A 17,398-nucleotide genomic window follows, 5' to 3' on the forward strand; every position below is an offset into this window, starting at 1 on the left:
TTATTTTTTAATGAAAATTGTTTCTTTATTAAACACATACATTACATATAAACAGAATACATACGAAAGTCACAAACGCAGCGCAGGACAACATGCACACAAAAGCAAACAAAAGAGTTCAAGAAGGGGAGGATTACGATCTGATTTTCATTTGGATGATTCTATATCAGACACATTTAATACTATTGTATACTATTGTAATACTAAGTGTTTGATATTCTTTGCCAATTGGTTACTCGGAGCTGTAGAGAGGCTCACAAGTTTATATATTGATGCACTAGAGACTAGTCTTTTACTGGCAACAGTCCATTTGATGTTAAGGCAAGAAGGATGCTAAAGAAATCAAGGACCAGTGTAGATCTCTAAATATATCCATTCTCTTCACAAACAACCCCACCCTCTCTGTCTCTAACACAGACATACGAGGACCAGCACAGCAGCGAGGAGGAGGAGGAAGAGGAGGAGGAGAGCGAGGATGGAGAGGAGGAAGATGACATCACGAGCGCTGAGTCAGAGAGCAGTGAAGACGAGGAGGCCGGGGAGCCGGAGGACCAGCAGGGGGCCAACAGACAGCAGCAGCTGGAGTGGGACGACTCCACCCTCACTTACTAAAACAGCACACACACACACAAACACACCATCACACACACATATATATAACACTCAACACAAGCTCACACACACATCACCACCTCACCCAGATCTTCACACACACTCCCACCTCCCTATAAGGAGCCGTGATTTAAAAACAAAAAAAATACAAAAAAGCAAAACAAAAATTCCCTTCAGCTTATATATGGTCAAGGCTTTCCTGTTGTTATCTTAGTGGTGGTACTCAGTGTAGTGTAGTCATCACCGGATTGCTGATTTTTACTGTTTATTTTTTTAATTTATTATATTTTAATTCCCAGGAAAACTTGGCCTACATCTGTTCTGAACTGTGTGAGGAAGCCAACCCTGCACTTTTTTTGTTTTAGTTTTCTCTCAGACGTAAGGCTTTTAAATGGAGACTTCTTTCCCCTGATGTACAGGTATATTCTTTGCGTAATGCTTTTAGATTTGTTTGCCGCTAATCTCACATATAGCTTTGACTTGAGTTTTCTTGACTAGTAGTCCACAGTGATACGAAGCGATGCTTTTAACAAGTAGCATTTTCTTTCCTTTTTTCCTTCTTTTGATGCATGAGGATATTTGAGAAGTCATATGTGTAGAGAAATCAACTGCTTTTTAAAGATTTTGTAAATATAAAGAAAACATGTAATTAGTCAATGTGTTAGTGAAGGCCTACTCAACAGGGTCCAATATCTAAAATGACGCAGTTCGTAATGTAGAATATTTGTGTCAATCAGGCTGCAGCATGTCGCTAAATTTCCGCAAAACGCTGTTTCATCACGCTTGTACAAAAACGTCTGCTTCATGATGAGAAACCCAGGACTGTTAAGCGGAGGTTTCCCATGACAAAGTGGTGTCCATTTTGTCTTATTCTTTTTTCTTTCTTTTTTTTTTTGCAAAGAGAAAAATCATTTCTTTAGCTTACTCGTAGGCAGGACTGGTGGATGGTTTCAGCTTCATACAATGCCTTGCTTGCACAGGTGGCAATGCTCTCTGCTCCAGGCGTCAGTGTTTTTCATTCCCAATAGATCTCACTGTTGTACAGAGGGGATTTTCTTTTTGTTCAGAGTAATCATTCTCCGAGAAATGCTAATGTACAAAATGGACTCTTTGTGTGGAACGGTACAAACTCTAGGCCAGCAGGTACTGTAGTGTTGTTGATCTTGATATATGGGTACTGACCTTTCTGCCAGTGTATTAGGACAAGTAGAGAGATTTCCTCAGCAGCTTTGAAAAAGCCTTTCGTCCGTATCCCAGTCCTGCTGGGCCGACAGAAGTAGGGAGGGGAAGGAAAAAAAACCTACAAACTACTGCAAGAGTAGATTTCTGACAGACGGAGCGTAATTGGAGCCTGGTTGAAAAGTGCATTTGCTGGTCATTGTTTTGGGGGAGAGAAATGAAACAAAAGTACTTTTCAGGATTGCTTCGTTGCAAGTTTATTTTCAATGGCACGTCTATTTAACCTGAAATGATTAAAAAAACATATATCCAATGTATTTTTAAACTGGTTTCCTTTTGCAAAATATGCCACCATCTTTATCGTAGTCCAAGGAACTACAACCGAGGTTACGACTTCATCGTTTACAAAAAGAAAACACTTTAAAAATGAATCTTCTCGTTTGAATCTTAAAATGAAATATTTTTTTGCCACTAGATTTTATTGTACATGGAACTGTACTGTAGAGTTGTTCGAAGATATTTGTTTACATTTGGTAAACTTCTTTTATTTCTGGTGTTAGTATAAAGCTTATACAATTGATTGGGAAAATGTGTCCAACCTCTATCTCCTCTCAGACACTGTTGTCCATCACTGTTGTATATATCTTTCACAAAACCAGATACAAGTGTACCTTCACACTTGACTATTTAGTGTTTGTCTCATGTTTTGTTTTTTGGGGGCACCAAGTTAAAATAATAACATTTCCCAAACCTGCATTAAGTAAAGATTTGGGGCATCAAAGTGAACAGAATGTGGCTTTACATGGATTAGAAATCTCTGTGTTTTGAGTCTCACATACTGCTTGCAAATCGATTTTCAGAGGCCAAAATTAAATTCAAAAATACATTTAAGGCTCTTTTTTTTTCTGAGGGTAAGAGTTGCACACAGTTGTGTTTCTTAGGTTCAGTTGATTTATAATTTCAAGAAGTCTGTGGTGGAAATGTAGTCTCCCCTCCATGATGACTTGGACTTTTAAAAAAGAGGCCCGGGTCTGAGCCGGCTGAGATGGGAGTGCCTTTTTCCGATCATAGCGCAATTAGCAGGTCTAACAACAAAAAACACTCATCCGTGCTCTTTTATTTGTGGCAACTTTTGTTTGTTTTTTATCTGTATTTGTTTAATGCTAGGTTTCTTACAGAGCTGGGGATTACATTTTGTTTCGGTTTGTTGTAACAATAGTCCACTGCTAGTTTTATTCAAAAGTGAAAAACGTTTTACATAGATGTCATGTGTCCATGTTAATGTGTAGAGGAAGTAGATCCATATTGTATCTTCTATAGATATTGTACTAAATCATTGACGGAATCCACCTTTAAAAAGATGTACAGTACATTATGAAATTGCTTTGGCAGCATACATATATATGTATCCTGTTAATTGAGCTATTTGTGTATAGTGGAAGGTAATTTTGAACAGTGTCCTATTGCCTGAGTTGTTGAGAAATGATTTTGAGGGCAGCATGAAATTCACAAGAATCAGAGTATAAGCCTGTCCAAATTCCATTACGTCAAACACTTAATGTCCACATTTCATCTTCAATTTTAAAGAACAATACCATGGGTCACTGTTATGTGCACACTGACTCTTAAGTCAAGTCTCCACAGTGACTCCACCACCTCCAGTTTTCTGGGTTTAATGCTTTCTGGTCAGCCCCCCGAGCTAAGTGTAAGTTGGTTGAATTGAATGTCACTGCCTAACAAACTGAAATGCAGCCATACTGTAATAACACTAAGATTTAAGGGGAATTTTACTTTGCATGAACCACAAGTTTGTGTACGTTCCATGTGGGGTTGTGAGACTGGAGTGAGAACGGAGACGTGATACACTACTGATTCTCAGATTGTCTGTTTCACACGTCCACGACACTCCAGATATATATATTTTTCTTTTCTTTTCAAAATGTGCTCAAAATGAAAGGTGACAATGTTTTCAGAACGGTTGAATGCTTCCTTTGTGCTTGTTGGAGCTGCTCTCACTTTTCTACCAATTGAAAGGCAAATTGTAGTGAAGTTGATGCTTGCTCGTGAACAAAATAAAGGACGATGAGATGGGGTATAACTTCTGTCTGCTCTTGTTTTTTGTCAATCATCACTTGTACTGTGTATCACCCGTGTACACATAGTGCTGTTGGTACACAGCCTGGCCAGTGCTACTGAAAGTGTTTTAAATATTGAGCAGTTGTGTCCTCTGGTGGTTAGAATGGAATCTAAAGCCCAAAATTAAAATAAGAAACTGATTTCCACTGGTAAAAACTATGGGAAACCTCTTCCAATAGTAAAAGAAAAATAAATAAGCTTAATAAGTATAATGTAATAATGAGAAACTTTCTCAAAATGATGATTTACCTTTATAGAAAAAATTAAAAAGTTACAGGACTATGCAAACTGAGAACGTTTCTCATTATTTTGAGATACAATTTTTTTTAAAGAAAATTTCTCATAATTACTTGCATGATCTTTTTTTCATCACATTGGCAGAAATGGGTTTCCATAGGAATGAATGAAATTAATACATAAAACAAACACCATTCACTTTTTATTGGGTTTTTTTTATTGTTTAAGTTCTAAATAGGTTCAAACTAGTCAAACTTGAAATCCAATATTGATTTTGATACTGAACATTTAAATACATTTTAACATGCTTGATTATCAATGACTATATGGAGGGTGGACAAATGAATGGAACACATAAATATCCAGAACGCATATTCTCAAATGTGTGCACATGTTCGTTTATTCTCTAGCCTCTGGGATGTTCTCAAAACACATCAATCCCCCACGTCTAGTGACTAAAGAGGTGTCTTTTATTTCATCCTGTTCGTCCATTTTTGTTTGTAACCATGGGGGCCTTTATTATTTTAGACTGAGAACACCACGAACAACAGTGCAGGCTGCATCTGGTACTGTAAAGTGACCGCCTGTTCATTGGCTATTTATCAAACTGAACCATTCTCATGAGATGGATGCTGAAACAATCACAACACCCTCCACAATGTTTAACAGATGGCAAGTTGGCCACTAATCCACTCGGTGGAGTTCTAATCAAATTGCAGGAGAATTGCACTCATCTGATCATATTTTTTCAGTCCAGATTGGTGCTCATGTCACCAGTTATACATTGTAATACTGTTTGCACCGGATGAATGCTTCCATGCTTATAGTATATATATATAGAGAGCGTATAATTTATTGAGACTTACAGACTAAAATCCAAAGAGGCCATATTTGTTGTCTAACAGCTATTCTGCCACATTCTCATCTATTCCTGCCAGAGCTGTGACTTGTTACTGCTGTCCCTCCTTGTCAATATCATATCTATCAATCATATCTTGCATGTGTTGTCAATTATTTTTTAGTCACTCAACAAATATAAACCCATTCCATTACTGACCATCTGGATATGTATATAGTTTGGTTGCTTTGAAAACCTACACTGAAAGAGGTGATTGTCAGATATGTTGGAGCTGACACCCTGCTGCATAATGCTTGCAGTCGTACTGTACGCATACTGCATAGAAGGTTTGTCTACTGTATAGAAATTGAATTGATAGTGTTAATGTCTTTGTAGTATTCTTTAGTTGCTTCAAAGCTATGTCTTCTGCTATTTCTGTGATTTTGTCCAAATCCCTGTTAACAGCACAGTTTAGTTGACAGTAAAATGACATCTTGAATATTTGCAGCACTTATACAGGAAATCAACAACAATGTTGAATTTTAAGGTTTTGAGACAGACAGACACAGCAACCCAATAAGAAATACACCTCAATTAACAACAGCGTATTTCTTTTGAACTGCACAGACTATCCTTTACATTTATGTACACGTCTTCATACTCCACAAATCACATGTTCGTACCTATAATACAATTTTACACGTATCTGGACAAATAAAAGGCCTTTTGCAAAAGCTGAGGGGTATAAAACAATACTGTTAAAAATGTTTTAGCATCTACAGCAACACCCAGAAGTGCACTGGTTATTTACAAACGCATTCATCAATTGGCACATTTCCTTATTATGAATAACAAAGATAGAGTTAAAATTAACATTTTGTAGAATTGCTACTTGGTTTTCACACCAGAGCTAGCTAAAGCCAGAATTTTGTCTTCGGAGCCTGAAAGAAAAGAAGGCAAAACAAGGTAAATAAATCTGAAGTTTCATCCAATAACTCACTGTGATTGAACATTTCAGTGAAATGTCGATTCTCACCTAAGTTGGCCGTCACTTTTTCAAACTGGCTCAGAGTAGCTGTAGCGTTTTCTATAAGAAAAGTCTCATCCTCTGAAGTGAGCTGTACAGAACCAAAAAAATGCATTATGTTTAAAAAAGTCGGCAGTGAGATTTAGGCATGTTGTAGCAACTGCTCTGTCAACCTTGTGACAGCCACAAGACTAAAACCAGTTCTGTGGACTCTCAGCACAAGCTTGTGAATCATCCACAAATCCGTGGAAAAACATCTCTGCAGAGAGCGTTCCTCACCTCCTCTCCAAGTTTTCTCAGGGCTGTGAGGATTTCCATTTTCTGCTGCGTGTACACATCCTTCGGCAATTTCCCCACCATGACATCTCGGTCCATCTGCGCAGAATATCACACACTAGTTGGGGCAATTTTCAGGCCAAGCAACACTTATAAACACTAATAGAATAATTGAGCAGTTGGATTAAACATGTACACTTGTGCTTTAAACAATCACAATGAACATATCACTGATATTGCAGTGCAAACCTCTGCTAGTCTGGTTCTCAGCTGTCCTGGCTGCTTCTTTGCAAAAAGTCGGATAACCTCTGGGGTTTTGAAAGCTTGGCTGATGGTAGCCTGTATTGCCTGATAAGACAGAATGTAAAAATTGTAACATTTCATAAAGGACTTTTTTTTAAATACTTGTTCTATGAGCTATAACCTCTGTGAGTCACAGTGGCTGCACATCATCCATAGATAGTCCATACCAGCTGCATTCCACTGAGTTCATCCACGAGTGTCATGTCTCCCGTCATGATCTTCTTCAGGGAATCGTTGAATTCACTCAACTGTTCCAAGGTTTCCTTTTTGGTCTCCTCATACTCTTCATCATCCAGGTCTTCTCTGAAATTAAGAAATAAAGAATGTGAAATCAACAACGACACAGGGAATACAGGAAAAAACGACTTTCTGAGCTATACTAGATCATTACTTTGTAGCTACAACAGTCACATTTGGTAATTCAGTAAAGAGCTTTTGAATGGTTTAATGAATTCCTATATTATGCACCTGCATTCCTCCAGATCCTGAAGCTGCTGCATCAGTCTGTCAAGTTGCTCTTCCATATTTTGCCTCAATTTTCCGGTTTCGGATTTCCCACGAGAAGCCATGGCCGAGTTAAAACCAAATGTCTGACCTATGCAAAACAAAAATAAAACAGTCAACAGATATGACTCCTACTGGTAATATGACATGGAACAAATAACTAAATGTCAGCCTTGCATCCTGTTAGACTTCATCCGCCTGGCTTTGCTGTAACTGTCATAACAACACATTTAGAGAGACATCAACTAGATTGTCCACCTGAGCATTAATCTATTCGTGATATAAAAGTGTTTAACGTTAGCTGAATAGCTAGCTAGCATGGTAAAAAACCATCTCACCAGGACTCTTTGTAAACAGTTGTTTGTCAATCAGTCGTTAAATCGATGAGTTCAATGTTTGCACCAACTTGACGAACCTACAATTAAATTAACTGTGTCACTTCAATTGATATTCCTCAAAAACATGTGTGATTTCGAGAGCGATTACTTAATATTTGGTATGTCGTTTGTGTATTTGTGATTGTGAACGTAGCTCAGGAGGGCGGGCGAGGCTCCCTTCTTCCTGGTCGATTCTTGTCCAATCAGATTAGTTGAACTTATAAGTCCATACAAGACTAATGAAGGAGGCTGGGACACCCGAACAAATACGTTTTGGGTGAGGGGTATGACACATGCGCAGTGGAACTAGAGCTGGTACGCTTGGGCGCTTCTTTCTTTCATTTTTTTTTTTACATCTTTATTAATTACCCAAATAAATGTTAAGTACAGTGACAAAATCAGTGCAATATAAATCAAGTACGATTACTGCACGATCTAAGGTGCATTGACATCCAGAACGAGTGTTTTGACCAGATGTTACTGCGCATGTGCTATACCCCAAAGCTCAGACATTTTTTGTTGTTGTTGTTGTTGGTGTCCCAGCCTCCTTCCATTAGCCCTGGGTGCAGATGACTGTCGCAGACTCCTGGTAGTATAATGAATATTGACATTATTTATCACTTTATTTGTTAGAAAATACCTCCTTTGTTGTCTAAGGTCAGCTCTGAGTTCGTGATTCTTCTGCTTCAGCATCCGGTGCAAACTCGCGTTGCCTGGTTACAAATAAAGCTAACGTTAGCTAACGTCAAATGTAGCTAGCTAACTCACTATATATTTACTTTTATTTTCATAACGTGCGTAACTCCTATCACATAGTCATTCACTGTGTTATAGCGGAGACAGAGCTTCCTCTCAAAGGTCAGAGAGCCAGAGGGAAACATTTTTGACAAGTTTACCTAACTAAGTTACAGTCTTTGTTTTGTTTCCCCTGTTTGCTGAAAACACAGCCCCAGTATGAGGCATGGAAGGTCAGAATATAACCAGAGTGGTCCTGCTGGCCTGCGGCTCCTTCAACCCCATCACCAACATGCACCTGAGGATGTTTGAACTGGCTCGAGATCATCTGGAGGACACAGGTGTGAAATGAGAATTAGACCTTCTCTGCATTGCTACATACCAGTGGTATAAGATGTATTCACAGCAGTAATGTATAATATCCAGTAAATCCATTACATTACTTTCATACACAATCATAAGAATGCACTTAATGTAAATGCATTAACATGTATTTAATGTATCAACAGTGAAATTATTCTTTATGCAGCTGAATGTCACCTGTATATATTATCCTACATATTACATTATCAGATAATTATTATTACTGGTGCTTTACATACAGTTGGGTGGCTTAACTGTAACACTGCATTGAATTTTAAAAACTGTTTTTGTCTATGTGTTACGTTACTAGTAACCTTAGCCGTCAAAGGAATGTAGTGGAGTAAAAAGTAATTATATCCCTCTGAAAAAATAGTTGAATAAAAGCATTAAGGAGCACAAAATGGAAATACCCATGCACCATAAAATTATAGACTGCAGTACTGCATTTGAGTACTATACATATTTTTCACTCAATCATGTGTAAAAAACACAAATGATCAGTTTACTGGATCTGCTTTGGGGTTATTACTGTAAACCATCTGTTCACACTACCTCTTTAATTTCAAAGGTCAGTACAGGGTGGTGAAAGGCATCATCTCCCCGGTGGGTGATGCCTATAAGAAAAAGGGTTTGATTGAGGCCTGCCACCGCCTGGAGATGGCCAGATTGTCCACAGAGAGCTCAGACTGGATCACAGTAGATTCCTGGGAATGCTTGCAGCCGGAGTGGGTGGAGACAGCTAAGGTCGTTCGGTAAGTTAATGGCAGAGCCTGTTCTTGTTATTAGGAGTATATGGAAGTCTGCCAAAGAATCTGAGAAGACACTATCAGGCAGACATTTCTATATCATTGGTCAGAGTTTCCTCTAATTCTTCTCATACACCTCAAGCCGCCCATTCATCAAATCTCTTTACAACATTTGTTCAACTAATGTTGAACCAGCAGCCCCTCTGGACTTTAGGATTAGATGTGATTAAGTGGCAGATTGTGAAAAAGGAACTACATTTTAACAGAATAGGGCAATTCCCAGTTGTTTAAGAGTGTTAATTACATAGATAGCTTTAGGAAATGTACTTTTGTGATTTCAGTTGCATTTCATCTCACAGGTTGTGATGTACTGCAAAATAAAATATTGATATAAATCACTGAATACTACAGAGAATCTTCCAGTCCACACTAGAGATAAAAGCTTGGATAAAAATAGGTCAGACTAACAGACTGAAAGTACCATGTATGGCAAAGACAGTACAGCTGTTTTAATTGTTCTTAAGTGGTCAGAATTGTGGATTGTAACTTTTCAATCAAAACCCCATCGAATGCTGTAGACTACAAAAAAATATCCCTTCATAATTTGATATTTTAAAACATTTAGTTAATTTGATGCTGGTGGTAAAAAGACAATCTGCAAAATATCCAAACTGTAGACTCACAAGGCAATCTACAGAACATAAATTGGAAATGTAAAGCCAAACTTAAAGATGTATTTTAATTAAAACAATGAAATGTATTTTTTGGACATATATAGTGCAAAGCATGATCATAGACATACATTTTATTCCAGAGTTACAGGGCATGTATTTGCTCTTTGATTTCCTGAAAGAGTAACCCACAGTAAAGGGTGTAATACACATGGATTACGATATTGTGTTTTGTGATACTGTATTGATTCTCAAAAACCCTGTATCCATTTTTAATTAATAGTTTATATGCATAGAGGTTTATTTTGTGTTGTTTATATAAATGTATGTATGTGACATATCGCGATTTGCTTGCCAATACACAGCCCAGTATTTCTGATTCTATTGCTAATATGACTGAATATGTCTTGTATGGAAAACTAAATGCAATCGAGTTAGCCCTACATACATCTTCTGATGCTATATAACTTTTTTTCTATATTTCTAAGGCATCACTATGACGAACTGCGTGCAGCCGAGCAGAACAACGATGACGTGGACACGGTCAGTTACGCAAAAAAGAGACGCGTAGAGGAGAATCATTCTGAGAGTTTGTCTCATAACAAAAGGAGAGGTAGGCCGTGTATAATTTATGTAACTTCAATATCGTTCTTTCAACTCCTCCCTTCTCCAATCCCCGATTCCAGACAAGTCTGATCCTGCTTCCATTCAGTTTAACTGATTACAGGGAACAATTGTTTGAGGTGTAGTGGTGTGTGAGTCACACCACCTACAGTAAAGACAGGGCAGGTGTCGGCCTTAGTGCATCAGTGACAAAGTACTACGTGGTTTTACAACATTTTTTCACACTAGCTTACACCGTGTGAATCTCCAGCACGTAGCTGCACTGCGCAGGATTAAATAAAGTGGAGATCAAAATTAGAGAACAAAGTATTAATTCTTGATTTATTCTAAAATACTGTTATTTTTTATTCAGAGTATATATATATATATAGCAAAACAGTGCAAAACTATCACTTGAAATCACTTGAATCTAGCTGAAGTGGTTTTCCAGCAATGACCTCCATCATCAACAAAACTAAACTAGAAGAAAGAAGATGGTATAATCTTGCAAGGGGATATTAAACCTTTAAACAAAATAATGATACTAGTCAGGCTACATCTGTAATGTATCTTGTTAAAATATTTTGTAAAACAGCCTTTATAAACACGTAATATGATTCATCTTAGATTCAATTATTAATATCCAGTGTTTTATAATCTCATTAGCACTTCTTTTTATGGTTTTCTCCTTTTGTTTCTTTTCAAAGCACTTATAATTTAAGTAATTGAGTTGCTCAAATATCAATAACAGTATCAGAAATGCGTCCGATACAGCCTAAAATGCTGCATCAGCTATCAGACAGTTTGATCTATGCGATAGTCCAAAATCGCATCAAATACTATATCACTTATCAGCTCCTATACGCTACACAGGTACAATAACAACAGCTCGAAACTCAATAGAAGTAGTTAATGAGTGAGCCATCTTGCTTCTTTCTCATCTGTGTTGACAGTTGCAAATGCGTTCAGGCAGATGCTAGCAGAGAGCGTAACATTAGCCAGAGCGAGCAAAATGTCTGCAGTTTCTAAAAGGAGTTCCATGGCGTTTGTTCTCTGCATGTATTTGTTAATGTTTTACCAACCTGAGCTGGGCCTTACAACAACAATAGCAATCATATCACATCCAAACAAGGTTAATAAATATTTATATATATAAAACGCTGTAGTATTGTATCTGGACTCGAGTGATATGCAACTTCAGGTGTCAGAAGTTCAGGTATCAGAATCGGAATCGAGTAGGATTATATGGTATGGGAACATCTCTAGACATAAAAAATAATTTAATAATAAATAAATGATGATCAACTCTTTTCTTTCTCCACGCTCAGACGACACTCAGCTAATGTTGCTGTGTGGGGCTGATGTCTTGGAGTCCTTTGGAGTCCCCAACCTGTGGAAGCAGGAGGATATCGCAGAGATCGTGGGCCGTTACGGTTTGGTTTGCATCAGCCGCAGTGGCAGTGACCCCAACAAATTCATCCACCAGTCGGACAGGCTGTGGAAGTATCGCAAGAACATCCACCTGGTCCAAGAGTGGGTGACCAATGAGATCTCAGCCACTCACGTGCGCCGGTCGCTGCGTCGGGGTCGGAGCATCCGGTATCTACTGCCAGACAGCGTGGTTCATTACATACAAGAGCACGGCCTCTACAGCGCCGAGAGCGAGCAGAAAAATGCAGACGTGGTTCTGGCCCCCCTTCAGAGATACACGGGTGCCTCCTCGAGCTGAGGAAGTTTACTGCTGCAGAAACAGAGATGTGAGATGTTTACACCCAGTGCTGTGTGTTTTTCTGGGAAACAAATCATGCACAGTTCAGATCATTTAAGCTTCCACCAGTGCCTACTATACAGAACAGCCTTTTCTAGTTACGGGTGTGTTTTTTAAAAAGATAAATCTGCATAGACTGGGGGTTGCAAACGGTCACATTTCACAATCAGGAAAATGACCAGCTTCTGCAGTACATTCTCTGTATGCATGCACTGTGTCTGAGCCAAAGGACTACATGTTTTCATGTTGGTTTTGATGATATTACTTAATTTAGAATATACATTTTATATTTTTAGGATATTTCAGTGAAACCAGGATATGCGGCTGGTTCGTGAGAGGATGTCATTCTAATTGGGGAGTTTTAATAAATCTGTTTCCATTCATTCTTTATTGTAAATCATTTATTTTATAAATGAGTATGATTGGTTCTCTTTAAACCCTTAGTTAACACTGTTGGCTTAAAAGTAACTTCCCCGTTAGTTTACTTGCTGGCTAGCTAATTCACCATGTGGCACATTTTCATGTATTTGACAAATGAATGGATTATGTCTGCTTACAATATGGTAAAATATGTGTCTCTATCTGCACATGAGATGATAAATACAGTCTGTGGAGATTTAATTCCTGTTATTTAATTCCGTTATATTCCCCATTAAGTCCCATGAAAAGTTTCTACCTTTTTAATATTCCCAAAATGTTGCAACCCTAGCATAGACTTTTCTGAATGAAGTGATTTAGTAACAATAAAATCTGCTTGTGTGTGTGTGGTAAAAGTACTAAATAAATCAACAAATATAAAAATAAACAACTGAGCAGCAGTTCAACCGACTGGGAGGTCATCTAAAGGTCATTACCACTGTAGAAATGTATCTTGTGTAAGGTTATTGAACTAGAGATTCACAATATTGTGTGAAGTAGTCGGCATACTGTTCGGTATTTTATGAAACATGATCAAGAACAACTACATATTTTTTACTTTATTTGCTTCACCTCACTGCCTGAGTATACTCTCAACTCATCAGATTTTTTTTACCTAGAGCATGCACCCCCTCAGGCAAAAGCATGTAAATATGCTTTCAACATGTTTACGTAGTGCTGTAGATTTGTAAGTGAAAGTGTGATTTGTATTGACTGGAAATTAAATAAAGAACCCTCTTTGTTTCCACCTTTGGAGCTTTTCATCACTAACACCCTCAGTGAAGGAAGTGCCAAATCGACACCTTCTTTGTTTTCTGAAAATGCTGTTTAATCTGCAGGGTTTAACTTATCTTTCAGGCAAACATCACTGACAGGAGATAAAACTGAAATAACCAAATGTGACTAAACATTCTGTGTGATAGCAGTGTGCTGAAATTAAAGTATAACTGATTAAATCAGTATCAGAGTTCCCTTTTATTGTTGGAGATTGCACACAAAATCCCAAATTAGTTTTCAAACTCCAAAGCTCCAATGCAAAGTTACTGTTTACTCGGTTATGACTGTGGTTGACAAAGTCATGTTTGTCGTTTTAGGCAGTTCATGTCTGTGTCAGGTGCCTGTGGCAGAGTTAATGCACACGTAGAGTCTTGGACGGGAGACAACATTGACTCAAGACAAGTTTCATCTGAGCTGTTTTGCTGCGTAGTTGGCATTGCAAGGTGGAAAAAGTACCTTTATGTTTGGACATGCTCCGTGTGTTTTATTTTCTTTGGAATCATCATGCCAGCATCTACAAAATGTCACTAGTATTTTCCTCATTGCACAGATAGGTGTGCCATTTAAATAGGTAATCTTTATAAAAACAGCAGGTGTTTGAAGCCAGGGGAGGTTCGAGTTAAAATGGCACAACTTAAAAGAGGACTTGTCTTACACAGATATTGATAAACTAAACAAACTAGTAAATTATTTGGGAAATCCTTTTCATTTAAATATGAATATTTAGTATTTCAAAACTGTTCCTATACATAACTGTAGGAGTTTTTGGTTTTTCTCTTATTTTTATATAGATAAGGTTTTATCACAGAAAGCTTTTGAATTGATACATTTACACTGATTCTTGTAACGTGATGGGATAAAGGCAGAAAATATTAAGAATGATCACATTTAAGCCTTTCTCCAAATAGTAAGGTCAACATTTCTCATTGTGTTTGAGTGCATGTGTGTGCAATTAATGCGCTACATGTGACCTGAGGCGAATTATGAATGGTTCATTATTTAGTGATCTGCACAGTGAGACCAGTCCGACATGTCTGGCTTCCCTTCTACACCCTGACACTGATGAGAGCACCTCCCTCCCTCTCACGCGGTCCTCAGGTGACAGTAAATGAGGTGAAGGCGCACCTACCTCTCAGCCTCTATTCACAACTCCTTATCAACCCAATAGTTTAAGGATCACATTGTTTTCACACACACATCTCGGGAGGAAAGGAGAAACAAAAAAGAGGGTCATCAAAATGCCAGCCAGCCTCTGCGGTTCATGGGACATGATCAGCAATGTCAATTTAGAGGGCTACATGATTGCACTGGGTAAGTTTAGACACTGCATGAAAAAACAATGGTTTGTTTTGCACTACTCAATTTTGAGATTAGTGTTTCATTATTTCAGACCAGAAAAAGAACATCCAAAATACACATGTTGGTGTTTATCTTACTACACTTTGTCTATTTGTAGCTACAGATATTTCCTCAGTTCACCAGTTAATATCAAATAACGTTAAGTTGGCATTAGATAATGTCTAATTTGCATATTTAAGCATATTATTTCAGAAAACTTGTAATAAATGTCTTAAATTGCCTTAATGTAAGTTACCAGCTGGAGAACTTTCATGGTGATGTCTGTTAGTTGTCAATTCAACTGATACACCTGTAGTGCCAGAAGTATTTTTCCTCATACTGTGAGCAATGCAGACATCTCCACTTCAGCAGCACAACTTATCTCTTTCATTTATAGAATATTTTACAAACATTTTTATGGCTTTTGACAGTATTTTGTGATTTAAGGAGTGATGAAAATAGATATCTATAATCTGTAAAAATCTTTGACTGTATTGACAAAATTAAACATGGCTTTATCCAATGTTTAGATTTCTGTTTGGGGAAAGTATGCAAATTAGCACATAAGATCATTTAAACCTGTCTGAAAAATGTCTGAAACTTGTAATACAAAAATGAATTGTCTTAATGTAAGTAATCAACAGAAAAGTCTCAGGATGACATATTTTAGTTCAAAATGTTTACCTGTAGTGTCTCCCCTTGTTTTTGATATGAATGACATGTATGCCTGCATCTCTAATGCTGACTTTAATTATGCATGCACATATACGGTAACATTATATAAAATAGAGCACTAGGAGGGGAACACTTTACCACAATGGGGTTGTGCTTTTGTAAAAGTGCTATTTATGGTATGCACTGGACTGCGAGGGAGAGAGTGTGTTTGTAGCCCCAGATTTGTACTTGACACGCTCAAGACAAACACTTCCTCTACCATTCCAGGTATCAGCCCTTGTTTACAAAAGATTGCTCTGAAGCTAAAGCAAAAGAAAGTGATTGAGCAACAGGAAGACCAGTACATCTTCAAAACTGTCAGCACCTTCCGAAACTACACCATCTCCTGCAGAGTGGGTCAGGAGTTTGAGGAGTTTACCAAGGGTCTGGACAACAGACATGTCAAGGTGAAGATAATAGCTGATGAAGTGTGTGTTCAAAGATATAATACACGTTACTGTACCTGTTTTGTAGATTATGTAATGTATTTTATGTTTTATTTGCTCTACTAAAACTGTTCTGTGTTGTATTCACACCTACTGTTTTCTTTTTTCTGCCAGTCACTAGTGACGTGGCAGGGAAATAAACTGGTGTGTGAACAGACTGGAGAGAAGAAGACGCGGGGCTGGGCTCACTGGATTGAAGAGGACAAGCTCCACCTGGTAAGAATATGGACAACCGTATCATATTTGTTGCACATAAATGCAGAAAATTCAAAAACTCATGCTTTTGATAATATTTTATTTAACATCCTATTAAATAAATACTGTCACCTTTTTGCCCCCAGGAGCTGTACTGTGAAGGAGAAGTTTGTAAGCAGGTTTTTAAGAAGAATGTGAGCTAGAGAAGAGGAATGAAAACTGTGTTTCCCGAGAAGTTACTTTGTGATGTAAAGGCATCATGTGTTAGATACACCTTTCTTAACCCGGACTAACAAAACCACACTTAAACGTAGGTTTGTGTTTTTTCCCCTGTGATTGGAATTCAATGCTCAGTCCAGGAGAGGATGTCTTTCCTGTCAGGGTAAGGATTTATACCACTAGATGGCATTGCTGCATTATTTTTTGTCAGATACTGGTCTACACTGGTCTGTAGATAAAGCAATTGGTGCTTGGCTAAAATAAAAAATAAAAAACTGAACATCAAGCCTGTTGTGGGCTATTTTAAGCTGATTAAAGACTCAATACAGGCTCTGTTCAGTGCAAATCAAATCAAATGTCTACTGTCTAATGGGACAAATTTGAAATACTACATTTCCTTTGCACTGGCTTGTGCTGTCCATCTGACATTTGGTTGGTTGAGAAAAGGGAAATCCCTAATTTATGTAGACACATTTATACATGATGTACAACAGAAAATTAGGGGTTGGATATGTGGAATACAGTTTTATGTGAATATTGTACAATAAAATGGGCATTGAAGAAATCTGAAGGGGCATTTAAAAAAATAATTTATTCCTTTTTGTCATTCTCTCTTCAGTAAAATAAACAATCATGTTTTTCTATACTATTAGGGTCACTCATTCATAGATCTGGTCAGTGTCATCATTCACCCCACAGGTGATGATGATGGCAGGAACTGTGATATAATAAATATGTGAAACATGTATCCTGTAGCTATTCTGCCATCTATGGTTAGTTAGTGCCTTGACTGCCACTGGCGCCCCAACATCAATAAATGTCCAATAAAAGCCTTTGACCTTGTGCCCACTCACCGTTCATGCACCCTGGCTTTAATAAATGTCTATAGCAGAGATTTTCAACAGGGGGTCCTTTTT

At 37.8% G+C, this 17,398-nt stretch overlaps 3 protein-coding genes across 6 annotated transcripts in view; 2 read left to right on the forward strand and 1 right to left on the reverse strand.

Moving 5' to 3' along the window:
* The window catches only part of clstn1 (calsyntenin 1), a 38,405-nt gene extending 34,527 nt beyond the window's left edge, over nt 1-3,878 (forward strand). For all 4 annotated transcript variants that reach the window (XM_083919790.1, XM_083919792.1, XM_083919791.1 and 1 more), the window contains one exon: nt 418-3,878. In XM_083919790.1, coding sequence (XP_083775916.1) covers nt 418-612 — 195 coding nt within the window. In that variant the 3' untranslated portion in view covers nt 613-3,878. The remainder of the gene's footprint in view (nt 1-417) is intronic.
* A 519-nt stretch (nt 3,879-4,397) lies between these two features.
* Nucleotides 4,398-7,611, reverse strand: lzic (leucine zipper and CTNNBIP1 domain containing). The gene is made up of 7 exons (XM_083919600.1): nt 7,451-7,611; nt 7,077-7,203; nt 6,776-6,911; nt 6,555-6,653; nt 6,309-6,404; nt 6,039-6,120; nt 4,398-5,943 (listed from the first exon to the last, which is right to left on the reverse strand). Exons 2-7 carry the CDS (start codon nt 7,175-7,177, stop codon nt 5,891-5,893), a joined length of 567 nt encoding a protein of 188 aa, XP_083775726.1. The 5' UTR covers nt 7,178-7,203; nt 7,451-7,611; the 3' UTR covers nt 4,398-5,890.
* Nucleotides 7,612-8,096: 485 nt separating this feature from the next.
* LOC310952053 (nicotinamide/nicotinic acid mononucleotide adenylyltransferase 1-like) lies at nt 8,097-17,291 on the forward strand. Its single transcript, XM_083920540.1, has 9 exons — nt 8,097-8,565; nt 9,156-9,339; nt 10,493-10,617; nt 11,936-12,331; nt 13,907-14,012; nt 14,738-14,880; nt 15,850-16,028; nt 16,182-16,283; nt 16,409-17,291. The coding sequence occupies exons 1-9, from the start codon at nt 8,451-8,453 to the stop codon at nt 16,463-16,465; spliced, it is 1,407 nt and encodes a 468-aa protein (XP_083776666.1). The 5' UTR covers nt 8,097-8,450; the 3' UTR covers nt 16,466-17,291.
* Nucleotides 17,292-17,398: the final 107 nt, after the last annotated feature.

Source organism: Echiichthys vipera, assembly GCF_963691815.1.
Source record: "Echiichthys vipera genome assembly, chromosome: 9".
In the NCBI taxonomy this organism is placed as follows: domain Eukaryota; kingdom Metazoa; phylum Chordata; class Actinopteri; order Perciformes; family Trachinidae; genus Echiichthys; species Echiichthys vipera.